The sequence below is a fragment of the Urocampus carinirostris genome, chromosome 1 (genome assembly GCF_059441175.1).
Source record: "Urocampus carinirostris isolate Australia breed hairy pipefish chromosome 1, RoL_Ucar_1.0, whole genome shotgun sequence".
Classification (NCBI taxonomy): domain Eukaryota; kingdom Metazoa; phylum Chordata; class Actinopteri; order Syngnathiformes; family Syngnathidae; genus Urocampus; species Urocampus carinirostris.
In genome coordinates, this window is record NC_142349.1 from 54,056,896 (window position 1) to 54,072,652 (window position 15,757).

Here is a 15,757-nt window from a genome sequence, read left to right on the forward strand (position 1 = left end):
ATATCTTTATAAACATCTAATTACATTTTAGATAGTCAAAATGTTGCCAACAGTTAAGCCCGCCTGGTAAAGATGTATATACGCAACTAGCGACTAGCACTAGCTGCTGATCATAATGGCTTCTCTGCTAGCCGCTAATGCTGAAAGCTGTATAGCTATGCTAGCTGCAAAAGCTAGCAAATATGCATTAAACCCAGTCTGGCAACACAGGACGTTTGGGTTATCCTGGTTAAGATACAATTATCCAACTACTTAATCGTGCTATCTTTAACTCCACCCGGCAGAGTAAAGGCCCACATTAAACCACACCACCTACATTGGATATTACCGAATCTTACTGCAATATGTATTCTGTGTAGCACTATTTAGTTACTCTATATAACACGCTACAGTGGGCATTTGCACGTCACACTGGGTATTTGTATATTGTATTCTTTTGGCTTTATTATTGTACTGTTCTCAGCTCAGGGATGCTGCTGGAAATGTGAATTTCCCTTCGGGGATGAATAAAGTATCTATCTATCTATCTATCTAATGCCAGCGGCTGTCATGCTTGACGCTAATGCTAGCAGCTGTATAGCAACACTTGCTGCAAATGCTAGCAAACATGCATTAAACTCAGACCGGCAACTCCTGCGGCAGTTGAGTTTGCAGAGTTAAGATGCCTTCATGCAAATAATGAAAAGCTGCTAATGCCAGCGGTTCTGATGTTTGCTGCATTTGCCATCTTTAAATGCTAAAAAAACATGCAAACCAGACCGGCAACTCCTGCGACAGTTGAATTTACCTGGTCAAGATGCATTTATGCTAGTGAATAACGATAGCTTCCCAACCTTTGGCTGAGATGCTAGCCGCTAGTGTTAATAGTTGTTTAGCGACATAAGCTGCAAATGCTAGCAAAAATGCATTAGACTCATGCTGTCAACTCCTGTGACATTTGAGACAGTCTGATTAAGATGTGTTTACACAAGTAATGAATGGCACAAGCTGCTAAATCTTGTGGCTGTTGAGCCAGACCCCAGCTTTCCCGCCCCCCAGGTAAATTGTGTTTGAGACCCCTGATCTAAAAGAATGTCTCCATGGCTCACAGATACATCTTCGGGCTCTGAGGAGGAGGAGCCTAACGAGGAAGGAGCAGAAGAAGATGATTCTAGCAGAAACGCGCTAACGTCGGCTAACTCCAAAATCGGTGTTAGCGAGCGCTGGACGGGCCTCGTCGGCTCCGCCCCCACCAGCGATTCGTCCAGTTCGTCCTCGTCAAGCGGCGGGGGGGCATTAGCCCGCGGGCGCCTGGCCAAGGTGCTAGCTCAGCACGTCCACGTCTCGGCTCACCGGCGCCACCTACGTCTTCAGCAGCAACACCAAACCGGTAGCAAAAACCCAAGAATGTAGTTCTGTTTTCGACAAGCAAAACTTAAAGTCTTGAGGGGTTCCAAAAGGCTTATTATTGGAGCCTCTGCTTTTTAATGGTGGTGAAAAATCCAAATTAGCACTAGTAGATACCTATAAGTAGATTTATTAGGGATGCACTGAAATGAAAACTTTGGCTTGAAAACAAATATCGAAATAGAAATATTAAAAGGGAAATGTATAACTATTAGCGTCTCCTAGTGATCCAAAAGAAAACTTTCATCCAGCCAGGAAAAACAAAAAACATTGATTTAAATTTTCGACAAAAATACATGAAAAATACCAATGTTAATTAAAAAAAATTGGGTTAGGGTGTTAGGGATGGGGGTTTGGCTATTGCAGTTTACAAATTCTCAGGTTTTGCAAAGAGTTTGTCTTAACGTACTTTTCGCTCACCCCTTTTAGAGACCCATTCCAGCCCTCCAGATGTGACGAGTTACACCAATAACGTTGCCACAGATGACAAGGTTCAGCCACAAAAAAAGCACTGCAGTGACGGCAGTGGGCACAAGGCGGCGCCCAAGTACGGCAACGCTGAGCTCATGGACACCGGAGACGGTGAGCCTGCGGTATCTTTGATTTTGGAAAATATCCGATAGGTCATTGATGGTCTCAAGACCGTAGTTTGGACACCCTCCTTCCTTTCTGTCAGCATTCGGGAAAATTTGAGCGCACTTTTGATGTATTTGCTATATTGCCTTTTGATGAGGATGGCCCAGCTGCCACCTGCTGGAGTGGTGGTGCCATTACGGTCTTTTTCTCCATGTACAGTACCATATTTTCCCGACTGCAAGGCACACCCCAAAACCTCAAATTAGCCAGAAATTTGAATGTGTGCCTTATAAACCAGTGCGCCTTATATGTGGACAAAATTGGAAATGCATTACCATGTTGATTCAATTATTGATAAGTCGATAAATTTGATAGCTGACCACAATTGGATAGAAATAATGGCATCGGGGATCAAACTGGATTGCAATGGTTAGCACCGAGTCTTAACCACCAAGCCGCTTAGGGACATAACATGGTTGTTCCCAATTGCATAACTTTGAATGCGACGGGACTTGAACCCAGGTCGCAGCGTGGAGTGTGCTGGTTCCCATCCACTAGACCACTGGTTCTCAACTGGTCTGACTTCAGGACACGCCCTTAGTAAGCTGCGACCCAAACCAATAAGCAGATAATATGAAAGGATTGTCCAGTTTATAGCAGAGATAGTAGAATACAATCACACTTTTTTAAAGAAGAACAAAACAAAATGACCAGCAACACCAAAACCACTTTATTAATCATATATACTCATATATAAGCCGACATAGCATATAAGCAACCCCCTAAAACTGCTTTAAAATAGGCAACTGCTAAAAGAATTTCAAAATACTAATAAAGCGCGTATCTAAACATTGATAATTATTCAACTATGCAGATAGTAACGATTTATTATGCCAATAAAATAAAAAAAAAATTACTGTCCTTTCCAGCAGCTCTTCAATAGCAGACACTCGTACGCCATTTTCATATTTTGTAATCGTTTCCTTCTTGGACTTGATTGTTGTTGTAACTGTTTTTCATTTTTTCTTCCCTTATCACTAACTTTCTTGGGACCTATTATTATAGGCGACAAAATGAAATAAAACCCTCAAAAATCACAATGAAATGAAACGTGGTCCCCCTAAAAACACCGATTGACAGTAAGAAAAAAATTGAGCAGAGCATTAACGCCATCTACTGTTAAGGAGTGTAAATGACCCTCTGTTTTTTTACTTCTTCTTAGCATTATTTTTCCAAAGCACTGAAAACGGGTTTGCGACCCATTAGTTGGAAAAACACTGCACTTGACCACTAAGGATACAGACGACCCAAGAAAAGGCATTAGGTCTTAGATTATCACAACACTATTTTTCGTCTCAATACTAGAAGAGAGAGAATGTAATTTCACTTTTCTTAGCTCAAAATAAGCATTGTAAGTGACAAACATTATGGTTACGTGTAGCTAGTGTTTATTTATATTTTTGGGACAACTGAATAACTTTCCCCAGTGCTGTTCCCTTCATACAGTTCCGAACAACCAAATTACTTTCCACGATGCCCTTATTGTCATTCTGTTCTGAATCTTGTGTGCTCCACCGGCCAATAATAACATCAACAATTTGGTACTGTGCGATGATGAGATACGATCTAATTCATTTTCAAGTGTCATTCTCATTTCTAGAGGTCTAGTCCTGTCACATTCAAATTTAGGCAGTTGCATACCTGTCAACCTCCAGGGCTCCGTGCCCGTACAAACGGTCGTGTTTTCCCGTACAAAATAATCGTACACTACATCTTTTTTGTCTGAATGATACATGATGGGAAATCCCCAGGCAGCAGGCGCATGCGGTTGACAAAATTGCGTTTTTCCGTACAGATTTCCTTGTACGACGTACTTGTCTTAAAAAGCATAAAAAATGTACTTTGTATGGCAAAACAGTACAGGTTGACAGGTATGCAATTACCGGTATATGTGATTGTGATCTATTCTGACTGATCAATCAATGTGCTAAAATGGCACTTTTTTTGTTTTTTTGTGTTAATCCTAGCCCTTACAGTGATTTAATTCTATGCGCCTTATAATCTAGTTGCACCTTATATGTGAATAATGCATGACAGAAGACTATTTTTTGAATCTGGTAGGCGTTACAGTGTGGAATATATGGTAAACAATGGGCATGTTGGTCATCAGGTGTTCCAGTCAGCAGCAGAGTCTCGGCTAAGATCCAGCAGCTCGTCAACACGCTCAAGAGGCCCAAAAGACAACCGCTGCCAGAGTTTTTCGTTGACGATTTTGAAGAAATGCTAGAAGGTAAAAAAACAAAAAACAAGATTAATATCAAAAATAATATCAATAATTAATATCAATGAATTCCCACAGCGCAGCAGCCGAACCCGGACGTGCCCAAAGCCCAGGGGGCGGAGACGGTTCCCGCCCAGGGGGAGGATCTACGTGTGCCCAACGGTGGCCCCGCCTCTCTGGAGGCAGCCCTTCAGCGCTGGGGCACCGTGGCCCCCAAGGCCCCCTGCCTAACGGCCCTTGACACCAATGGGAAGCCTCTGTGCCAGCTTACTTATGGTAGGTCACGCCCACACCCGTCACGCCCCTTTCCCCCGCCCCCTTCGTGATAAGTCACAATTGTTTTGTTCATTATGAAAAATCGTACAGTAATTTTTCTGTATTTATCCTTTTTTTGCCTTCATAGAATGTTCATTTGGCTCCAGCCCCCCCGCGACCTAAATAAGGATAAGCGGTACAGCTAATGAGATGAGAATGTTCATTAGTATATAAGCAAAAAATGAAAAAAACTTGAGGTTTTTTTTCATCTCTTATGTGACAACGATTTGTTTTCATTTCATGCTTTATGTTCTCGTCCCATCACTTTTTTATTTTTTGTTTGCTTATAATTTTGGCTAGCTGTTAGTGCTAGCAAAGATACATTACACCCAGACTCGTAACTCCCGTGACTGCCGCATTAGTTTGGTTTAGATTTATTTACACAACTAGTGAATAGTGCTAACTGCTAATGCTAGTGGCTTAGATATTAACCGCTAATGCTAGTAGCTGTGCAGTGACATTAGCTGCAAATATGCATTACACCCAGACTGAATACTCCCGCAGCAGTTAAGTTAACCAGGTAAAGATGCCTTAAAGCAGGGGTGTCAAACTCATTTTAACTCGGGGGCCACACGATAGAACAAACATTCTGTCAGAGGCCGGACTAGTAGATTAAAGAGAAAGAAAAGGAGATAAAGAAATAAGAGCAATAGGGAGGGAAAAGGAGATGGGGCGGGACAAAGAAAGAAAAAGAGAGAGAGGGAGAGACCATGAGCAAAAGATAAAAAGTCGTGAGAGAGGGGGAAAAGAAAGGGAGAGGAAGAAAGAAATCCAAAGAGAAGTAGAAGACAGAAGGAGAGAAAAGAGAAAAGAAAGCGCAAAGGGTATGAAGAGAGAAAGAGAAAAGACAGAAAAGGAAAAAAGGAAGTTAGAGCAAAAGAGGTTAAAAGACACAGAGAGAGAAAGAGACAAAGAGCAATAAAGGAAGAGAAAAAGAGAGACACAGAAAGTGAAAGAGACAGAGACAGAGTGGGAGAAAAGGGGTGGAAAAGAAAGAGAGAGAGAGAGAAAGAAATACAAGTACAGTGTCTCTGTGAGAGGCACCTGGCTTTGGCAACATCAAGTTGACATATTTCAACCTGCAGCTTGTTTTTCTCTGGCGCTTCTCTGAGTGTTGTCTCGCGGGCCGGATTCAATCCCTTAGCGGGTCTGATCTGGCCCGCGGGCCGCCTGTTTGACACCTGTGCCTTAAAGCAACTAGTGAATAGCGCATGCTGCGAAAGCAAAAAAATAAATAAATAAATTTGTCTTTACTTTTCTGCTTTGAGTTCTCGTCCCATTATTTTGTCTTTATTATTTGTTTATTTATATATTTCTTGTTTTGCTTTTTCAAATATTTCAAAATATTTTTTCAAATATTTTATTTGGTTTCGATTTTATTTATTACATTCATATAATTAATTTTAATTTATTACTAACTATATTTCTCTGATAGACTAAAATACTTAAGTTCGGTGTTTATTTCATTATGATTGTCTATTACTTTTTCTTAAATTTACCTTTTTTTCTTTTTAATGTTTTTCAAAATCTCCCGTGTATTTTGTTTTTTTAATTCTCTTTTTATTTATTTGCCTTTTCATGTTTTCAAAATAAATTTGCTCTTTTTTTTACATTATTATCTTTTAGATGTATATTATTATTCATGCATTTTTTATGTATATTTGTATCCATTCATATTTTTTTTCCCTTTTTGTAGTATTCCAAATATTTTTGTTACATTTCTTAATTTTTGTAATTATTTTTCATATACTGTATGTTATTTATAGCTATATTTTGTCTCGTCGCTTTCTTCAGACGTGTCTAAATTACGTCACACTTTTTGAAATTCAGTTACTGATTTATTTATTGTATGTTTTTTTTTTTTTAATTTACTGTTTTTTGTTCTGCATTTATACATTTCTTGTAACTGGTAGGGTGTGGTTCAATGGCTTAAAATCTTGAGGCCATCTGCTGCCATCCCTGTCAGTGTGGAGAAGCCTCCTTCAGGTCCTTTTCCTCACATGGTTATTCTGTGCCTTGTCATAATCATATTTTATCTCTATTAATATTTTTGTTTTTATTGTATTTTAAGCATGGTGGTTGTCTTTGTAATATGTATTTTAGTTTGTTGGGTGGAGATGAAGGAGTGGATTTTATGGTCTTATTGTACGCTGAAAAAGGATAGTGGGATGTTTAGACGCGTTTTAAGGGATGGGCAGGGCACCCGTATGATGCGGCAGGGGTAAACCAGTGAAAGCTGTCGGGTCCTGCTGTGGGACAGAAGAGTGTGTTGTGTCACCCTGACCTGAGTGACACGGCCGGTTTCGTGAGTCCCGTTTCATCTAGAGGGACGAAAGCATGATCAAGTTGGGTGCAGAGGTGCTTAACTTGTTTGGGCATTTGGTTTGGCCATGGTCCCCCAAAAAATTTGTGTTTTTTTTTTTTTTTTTTGCTACTTTTTCCCCTTTTTTTTTCCCCCTTTGTTTTTGTATGTGTTTATCTTGCTGTCGGTCACCCCTCTCGAGGGAGATGACCAGGGTAGATAAATAGATATATAGTTTGTACGCTGAATTTTTTTATGCAGCACTTTTTAAATAGATTTGATTTGCGTAGCGTCAAATCACTATTGAGTGTGGTTGCGCTCAATGCGCTTTTGTAACTCAGTTTCTGGCCCCCCCAAAACACGTCCACACGCTTCAAGATTTTGATTTTTGATCTGATGTGAGCTCACCAGACCTTGAAATATTTTTTATCGCCTCCCAAGCGCGGATAACATTGTCACTGTGTGTGAGTGTGAGACGTGAACCCCCAGCGCCATCTCAGTATTTTATCCACATGAAAACAAGTCCAGGACGAGTCGCTTCAAGCCAAAGACTGAACCTATCCTTTCTGCTTTACAAAAATACTCAAAATATTTGACTCAGTCCGTTGTTTCCGTAGTGCAGTGGTGCAAAAGGTCTGCGGTTCGAGACCATGTGGACATTTTTGTTGGCCTGGAGAGGGATGGGCGCCAACAGGCTGTACTTGCCCACAGGAAATGGTGCCCCCACGACCTTAATGATTAAGGGATCTATCCACCCCCCCCCGTTTGTTCTTGACCCTGATGTCTCTCTTCTTTTCATGTTTTTTTTGTTCAGTTAGAATTAGTTTTGTGTGAAATGTTATCCATGTCTGAATATGTTCCCTGCGTCATATTTCTTTACTATTTTGTTTATTTAGGTCTAGTTAGTATTTCAATATTACGTTTTATGGTCTCATAGTCATGACACTCTTTATTATTCTATCAACGTGCAGGTATATGTCCTGCGTGTTCTTCCTTTCACTTTTTGTTCAGTTAAAGCTTGTCAGCATTCCAACATACACTGCATTCACTTACTTTAATGTTTTGTTCACTTAGAGCTAGATAGTGTGCCTGCATTATATTTCATAGGGTCGTCGTCATGGCACTCTCCTTTGAAACTTTTTAGGTGTAGTTGTTCTATCCATGAATGGGAATGTTTCTTGTTCAGGTCTTTCATGTGTTAGTCTGTTAGAAGTAGCTGATTTACTTTCATGCTTTGTTTTGTAAGAGCAAATTGGTAATCCAATATATTCCACGTTGTCTTTCTTGATTTACTTTTAAAATCAAAGGATAGAATTGAAAAGGCAAATTTTGTTGACATTTTTTTGTCGTATGTTTGTTTTCAGGTAAGCTGTGGTCTCGGAGTGTGAAAGTAGCCTACAACCTGTTGCACAAACTGGCCAGCAAACACGAAGCCCTCGTCCGACCTGGAGACCGAGTACGTAGGAATCCATTATTATTGATATATATATATATATATATATATATTGGTCAATTCATGTCATGCATATTTTTTATTGACCCTTTGCACACACATGACCTAACCACGTGACAACGCCTTGAATGACATCAGTAAGCTGTAAAAAACAGTACTCCCCGTGGGTGAGGCCAGAAAACAGGAGACAACAACAACAAAAACTTACACTATTAAACACCATTGGCAATTAGTAGTCAAAGGAATATTCTGCAGATGTCGGATGAGGTGGGTCACCTAGTCTAAAAGCACAAAGAGCCGTATTTCGAGAAACTTAGGATAGCATTAGCAAGGCTGACTACATTCTCTTCCCTGCGAGTTCACAGATCTAACCAAATTTGTCCAGTCTGCCTGACATCAGTCCACATGATTTGTACCACTCTATTGTAATAGAGTATCCTTATAAACTGAAGCTGATCTAAAAGCTTATAAAAGTCTGGACACTTGTCAGTTCTTTGTAGCTTCGTTTTGTCCATAAATGAACCTTGGTGTGAAATGTTCCCCCTCGCGCAAAGGTTACTAAAACGACTTTGTATCTATTTTTGGAGGGAATTTAATACATCTGTAAAGCATGGAGAATTTGCACCTTGTATACCTCGTAGAAAGCACTTTTGAGCAAGTTGAAAATATTGACTTTGGCAAGGGGACATCGCCTTTTATTAAAATGGACGCATAAATAAGCTGCTTTATTTGCGATTAACCAGCGATTCAAAATCGTAATCATCAGAATATTACTTGTATTGAAAACTGTTATGTGCTCTACCATAAAGCTTATTACACTGTTTATTACGCTTATTACTGTCAAATTCTCAACGGATAAAACGGGAGACAAACCTTTGGAAGATAGGCTAAGCCGCCATTTCACCAAAATAACTATTTAAAACTTGTTTAAAAGGGATTTCAATATAAGGTGCAGTGCAAATTTTTCGTGCTTTACTGTTGTATTACATTCCCCAAAATATAGATATGAAATGCGTTTAGCCTCAGCAAAAGTCAGACACAACTACAGTAGCATTAGCTAACTTATTGGTAGCTACACTGAGTGTGGTTAACGTGACTTAAACATTGGTTGGTTGGATCCCTTAACAACTAAGGTCGTTGGGGCACCATTTTCTGTGGTGTGTCCTGGGTAGTATATCCTGGTGGCACCCATCCCTCTCCAGACCGACTCATACGTACTTAACATAGTTTTGCTTGGAAACACGTACTTCATAAAAATTCCTCAGTGAAAATCCTGGAGTACTTTAAGGGCTGCCAGTTCCTCCGTTTGATTGCAAATATGCATCGCCGTCTACTGTCTTCACCGAAAGGGATACAATGAAATGCCAAATTGGGCTTAGAACCTTGCCGGTTCACACAGCCCACTGCAGAGGAAGAAATCACCATGGTAAAAAGCGGTGGTTATATTCATCTGTCGTGGTTATTGAAATTTGTTTCAACTTAAGTGTGGCGGGCTTCTACTGTCTATCAAGGCTCTTATATCTCCAGGGATCAAACGTGACATCACGTGCAAAGGGTCAATAGCCCTTATACCCCAAAAGTCTCCAAGGGCCGCACAGACCACCATTACAACATCCCCCAATCTGAAAGGACAAGGAAAATCTCTCAAATTGGAATTGAAGACAATTCATTTTCGTATTTGCTGCTCTGATTCACCCTTTTACCGTAAAAAATTAATTTAAGAAATCTGTTTTCTCAGGCTTCATTTTTTTTCAGGTGATTAAAGATAGGAATGAAAAAAAACGTATCCTGACCAGGCTGTACTTGCCCAAGGCACACCACAGGAAGTGGTGCCCCAAAGACCCTGGCGGTTAAGAGATTCATAAACTGTGAACCGTGATTCTGACTAAGATTTCCTTCAGAAAATTCGCACAATAGACCGGGGACCTAATTCACAGCTTTTTTTGTTTGCCAAATCTAAGTTAATTTCAGGGGACGTCAGCAAAATTTGGATTGCCTGCCAGGCTTGTAAAGCATTTTGAATTACCAGAATAGTTAGAGCTAAGACTTAAAAATAGAAAAAGAAAGAAATATAATGGAAAAAACATTTGTTTCCCCTTTTCCTTACCTACAGGTGGCGCTGGTGTTCCCAAACAACGACCCGGCCTCCTTCATGGCGGCGTTCTATGGTTGCCTGCTGGCCAGCATTGTGCCAGTGCCTGTCGAAGTACCCTTGGGCAGGAAGGCCAGTCTGGGCACAAATATTTGTTTGGGTTTTGGTAATGCTAATGGCACCATTCTCTCCCTATAGGATGCGGGCAGCCAGCAAATTGGATTCCTATTGGGCAGCTGCGGTGTTGGTGTGGCCCTTACCAGCGACCTCTGCCACAAAGGTCTCCCCAGGAGTGCCACTGGCGAGATCCTGCAGTTTAAAGGTCACCATTGCACTTAGTGACAGTTCTCACATAGAGGGAGCTAAATTAATTTTCCACCATCAAAAGTGTCTTCAAAGTCTTCTAAATTGGTATTTTTTCTTGTACTAATTAGCACTCATTTTTGGTTGCGCGACATGATACAGTGACATCTAGTGGTCAAATAATACACAAAGATAATGGCCTCATCGACCTTGTTTTTTTTTATTTAAATTGTGCAGAAAATATACAATTATAAATAAATAATGATAATAATTAAAAAACACCCAAAGCTTGGTATTTACTTCAAAACAACAAAATCCAATTCAACAAATTTATTAATAGAAACCAACATTCAATCAGATATTTTTTTTGTTTTCTGATAAGTGTTTTACTTTTAAGATAAGATAATACATACAAGCAATTCTAAATGAAATTTAAAAAAAAAAAAAAAACACTGGACATTTAAAAAAAATGATAATAATTTAATTTTCATTTTCTTTCTTTGATAGTTTTTTTTCAGTTTTGAGAGAAATAATAAATAAATTACAAATGAAAATTTTAAAAATACTGGACAGTTACTTTGATTCTTTTAGTTTTTTTAATTTTCATTTTAATTCTTGGATAGAGGGGTGCTTGAATTTGATCATCTCTATCTAAAATTGGACTTTAATCCCCAAAATTAAATGGTATTTTCTGATTTCTAAATACTTTTATGTATGATTTTTATTTTAGCAGAGTTAAATCTAGAAAAGATAAGGCAATTCATCCTTGATTTTTTTATTTTGGGGGAGCGGGGATCGAGAAGGGGTCTGCTCATATAACATTATCTCTATCTTATGTTGTACTATTTGCTTATATTTTCAGATCTCGAAAGAAATGGATTCTGCGACCAATCCTATCAAACATGTAATTTTTTTTCTTTTCCTTTTTTCATTTTCTCCAGGCTGGCCCAAGCTACTGTGGGTGGTTACGGAATCCAAGCACCTTTGGAAACCCCCCCGAGACTGGTTCCCCAACATCAGGGACTCTGTGGGATCCGACACAGCTTACATCGAGGTGAACATGCACTAAGTTCTGCAAAATATAAAGAAAAAAAACAATTCCTTTTTGGTGCAATTCCACTCCCAACCACAAGATGGTGCAACGATTTTTGTGTATCTCAGTACAAGCCGTGCAAAGATGGCGGCGTCTTGGGAGTGACGGTGTCGCACGCTGCCATGTTGGCGCATTGTCAGTCGCTGACGCAGTCCTGCGACTACAGAGAAGGTCTGTGCGTCATTGTGATCATTGTCGTCCTTTAGGGGGCGCTGACGCAGCGTGTGCATTTTTGTCTGTCCAGCCGAAACCGTGGTCAACGTTGTGGACTTCAAGAAGGATGTCGGACTCTGGCACGCCGTCCAGACCGTGAGAAACAGCAACAAAAATATCTCTTGAACTCGACCTTTTTTTTTTTTTTCTAACAAATAAGCCTTCAAAAATGGATTGATTTTTGTGTTTGTTTGTTTTTTATTATTTGATGTATTTTTACTTTTTGAATATATATTTGAATTTAAGGATAATTTATTATTGGTTTCCATTGTAATTTCTTGTTTGTTTAATTTAGTTTATAATATTTTATAAACTAAAATGAATAATAATAATAATAATAATTTTAAAAATGTGGTAGTTCATTTTTTAATGTTCGTTTTTTTATGAGACAAAATAAGGTACAAAAATAATCAAGTAATACATAAATATTTCAAAAATGTAAAAAAAGAAAATCGACCCTACATTTATTTCTCATCAAAATGTGCTTTTATTAGCGCATTCTAGTGGTAAAAAACGTAATTCTTTCAAAAAACTATTTTGGGGTGAAAATAAGCAAACACACACAAACTACCATCTAAACATGCATATGTTAAAATACTCGTAGTCTTTGAGAAATTTACATTTATTTTACATAACATGAGGCTTACATAGAACAAGCAGACATGTGCCCGTAAAAACCCCTAATACTCAAAAAGTTTGGGAAAAAATGTGTCCACTTTGTGTGTCCATAGTTTGTATTCTTCCTAGTTCTTTTTGCAATTGTTTTCCCTTGCACAACAATACAGCAACATCGAGTGGTCAAAAAATACACGCTGTCCCTTTAAAAACCTGAAGTAAAAATAAATTGTTTTTATTTTTCAATTTCAGAGTGTGTTGAACATGCTTCACGTGGTGAGTGTCCCTCACGCCCTGATGAAGGCCAATCCGCTCTCCTGGATCCAGAAAGTCTGTCAGTTTAAAGGTGAAGGTCATACGTTGGGCCTTGCAAGGTCATGATGTTGCTAATTCTGTATGGGTAACGCGGCTAACACGGGTAACGTGTCCTGGTTAGCCAAGGTGGCGTGCGTTAAGTCTCGCGACATGCACTGGGCGCTTGTGGCGCATCGAGATCAAGGAGACGTCAACTTGGCATCACTCAGGATGCTGCTGGTTGCTGACGGCAACAACCCTTGTGAGTGGCCACTTCCACAATAAAATTATCCTATTTTTACCTTGTTTATTTTGTAGAAACAGATATATATATACTGTAATCCCTTGATACCTCGTACGTGGCGGCACGGGTGGGAAAATATTCCGCAATATATTATCACCATTCATATAATGCTGCAAACCTTTTTTTGCCATTATTTCCATCTAAAATGAACTGCACTGTTTTGGCCGTGATCCCCAATGAACTAATGCTTAGAGCAAGGGCAGAGAAAGCATATTTGTTTCATGTGAGCGTCTCTTTTTTTCCCGGTCTAAAATTAACAGCACCCATGCGGCCACATACCATTATCCCTGGTTGACTATTGCTGTAAGTTAGGTGTTGCAGCTCTTTTTTGCCCTTATTCCGCCTGAAGTGAACTGATCTTATGCAACTGTGACACATTATTGTCAAACCCATATAGCAGTGAGCGAACAATTATCCACAGTCAACTATGGCTCAAAGTGGGGACTGATAGACAAAATTTGTGTCCAGCGTGGCAGCTTTTTTCCCGGTCTTTCCGCCTAAAATGAACAGCTCTCATGTGGCTGTAGTCCATTATCCCCGGTCATCTATTGCTGAAAATAGGGGGACCATCAGATGACATTTTGAAGGCCAAGGAGCTCTTTTTTTGCCGTCATTTCCACCTTAAAGAAACTCCCCCAAACCCATATTGCAGCTGGTGGGGACTAACAGAGCACACTTTTGTCAGGTGTGGTGCTTCTTTTTGGCCGTTATTTTTCCTTCAGAGGAACTGCACTATGTGGCCATGATCTAATATTGCAACTGATGTAAGGCCTGGCCGAACACATTTTTGTCTGGCCTTTGCTGCTCATTTTTTGACCTTCTGTCCACCAAAAATGTAACTTTACTTAATCAGCCGTGATCCATTAACCCCATTCCCATGTTTTTGCAAACAGGGACCTGCAGAAATTGCAACAGGTGTTGGGTCTGTCAACTCCTTTCTTCTCGTTACTGTACTTCAGCCTTTAATGAATTGCACTCGTGCAGCCGCGATCTATTATCCTCAACTGTCAACTGTTCCTGAGAGCAGGGATCAGCAGAACAGACTCGGGCCTGGTGGCTTTTCTTTGCAATTCTGTCCATCAAAAAGTGCACGACAATAGTAATAATTATCCCCAACCCAATATTACTGCGAGTGGGGACCAACAGAAGGGCGCGTACCATTTGGGGACGTTTTTGATAAAATGCACAGTTGTGGCCGCTATCCTTTATCCATTGTCAACAATTGCTGAGCAGGGAACAGCAGAGGCCTGCCCTAAAATGAACCACACTGTTAAAAGCCACAATCTATTATTGAGCGCAGGTGCAAAGAGAGCAAATTTGTGACATGCTTAATGGATCTTTTTTCTGTTCTTTCAGTCTAAAATCAACCATTATCTCTGGCCTACTATTGCTGTAAGCGGGGCCCGACAAAGCGCATGTTAAAAAATTGAGAGGCTACTTTGCAGATGTTCACATATAGCTAGGGTTTCTTGTGCCCATTAATAGACAAGTGATGATAGTATTTTTACATCATGCATCAACATGACCCTCTCGTTGTGGCCTCAGGGTCGGTGTCGTCGTGCGACGCTTTCCTCAATGTCTTCCACACCAAAGGTCTGAAGGCAAACGTCATTTGCCCCTGCGCTGGCTCGCCTGAGGCCCTCACTGTGGCGGTCCGGAGGTGAACCTTCCCCTACTTCCAGGTGAAAAACCGAAGTCCACGTTTGACAGGCATGTTGTCAGCAGGCCCACGCAGGACCAAGGCGGCGAGACGGCTCCTCGCCAGGTCTTGTCCATGCACGGCCTCAGTCACGGCGTCCTCACGCTGGACTCGGACCAAAAACTGGCAGTGCTCGCCGTGCAGGACGTTGGACACGTCATGCCTGGAGGTGAGCACAGAAAAACGTTTTATTGATACACTCTAGCCACCCACATAACACAAAATGTCATTTTTTATTGATGCCCCCTACCCACATTGGGAAAAACATTGTCATTACGTCTTTTAAAAACAAATCTTGTCAGATTATTTGTCCTGGTTTTGCATTATTTTATAGGTACAATTTTCTGAAAGAACAAATATTGTTATATTATACGTAAATAGCATTATTTTATTTCCTTACTTGAATTTAAAATGAATCACAAAATGAAAAAAACATGTTATCTTTATAAAAAAATATTAATAATAATGATTAGTTTAATGTCACTCTGCGCTTTGTGCATGAGTAAAACTATCATGATCAGACCCTTATCACGGAAATGGTGTAAATTGAAAGGGGAATAATATTGGGGATGATAACAGTGAATATTGTTTATTGACTCTAAGACGAGTCTGTTTATTTATAAATGGAAGTAATGTGGCAAAATTTGTGGATTACAAGAACCAACATCCAAGGAAGCAGAAATGTTTCAGGCGGATTTCTGTCAATGTGTCGGCATTATCGAGTCTTTTGGAGTAAATATTATAAACAGTTGGATTCTATGGATTGTCCTTGATATAACAAAGCCAATTTCACGGCTGTCAAAGAAGTGTAGATAGATAGATAGATAGATA

At 39.8% G+C, this 15,757-nt stretch overlaps 1 protein-coding gene and 1 long non-coding RNA gene across 7 annotated transcripts in view; one reads left to right on the plus strand and one right to left on the minus strand.

Moving 5' to 3' along the window:
* LOC148376250 (disco-interacting protein 2 homolog C-like) overlaps window positions 1-15,757 on the plus strand; it is a 62,571-nt gene that overhangs the window by 20,007 nt on the left and 26,807 nt on the right. For 4 of the 5 annotated variants that reach the window (XM_088345278.1, XM_088345304.1, XM_088345286.1 and 1 more), the window contains exons 5-18: window positions 1,091-1,369; window positions 1,816-1,968; window positions 4,133-4,252; window positions 4,322-4,519; window positions 8,225-8,316; window positions 10,427-10,537; window positions 10,604-10,727; window positions 11,650-11,762; window positions 11,870-11,972; window positions 12,046-12,110; window positions 12,882-12,975; window positions 13,066-13,185; window positions 14,773-14,887; window positions 14,953-15,095. In XM_088345278.1, the coding sequence (XP_088201404.1) occupies window positions 1,091-1,369; window positions 1,816-1,968; window positions 4,133-4,252; window positions 4,322-4,519; window positions 8,225-8,316; window positions 10,427-10,537; window positions 10,604-10,727; window positions 11,650-11,762; window positions 11,870-11,972; window positions 12,046-12,110; window positions 12,882-12,975; window positions 13,066-13,185; window positions 14,773-14,887; window positions 14,953-15,095 (1,830 nt within the window). Of the gene's footprint in view, window positions 1-1,090; window positions 1,370-1,815; window positions 1,969-4,132; window positions 4,253-4,321; window positions 4,520-8,224; window positions 8,317-10,426; window positions 10,538-10,603; window positions 10,728-11,649; window positions 11,763-11,869; window positions 11,973-12,045; window positions 12,111-12,881; window positions 12,976-13,065; window positions 13,186-14,772; window positions 14,888-14,949; window positions 15,096-15,757 lie in introns of all 5 variants that reach the window. The other variant, XM_088345295.1, reaches the window with a different exon arrangement.
* Window positions 12,662-15,757, minus strand: part of LOC148376251 (uncharacterized) — a 34,038-nt gene continuing 30,942 nt past the window's right edge. For both annotated transcript variants that reach the window (XR_015851493.1, XR_015851492.1), the window contains one exon: window positions 12,662-15,089. This is a non-coding gene — a long non-coding RNA (uncharacterized LOC148376251). The remainder of the gene's footprint in view (window positions 15,090-15,757) is intronic.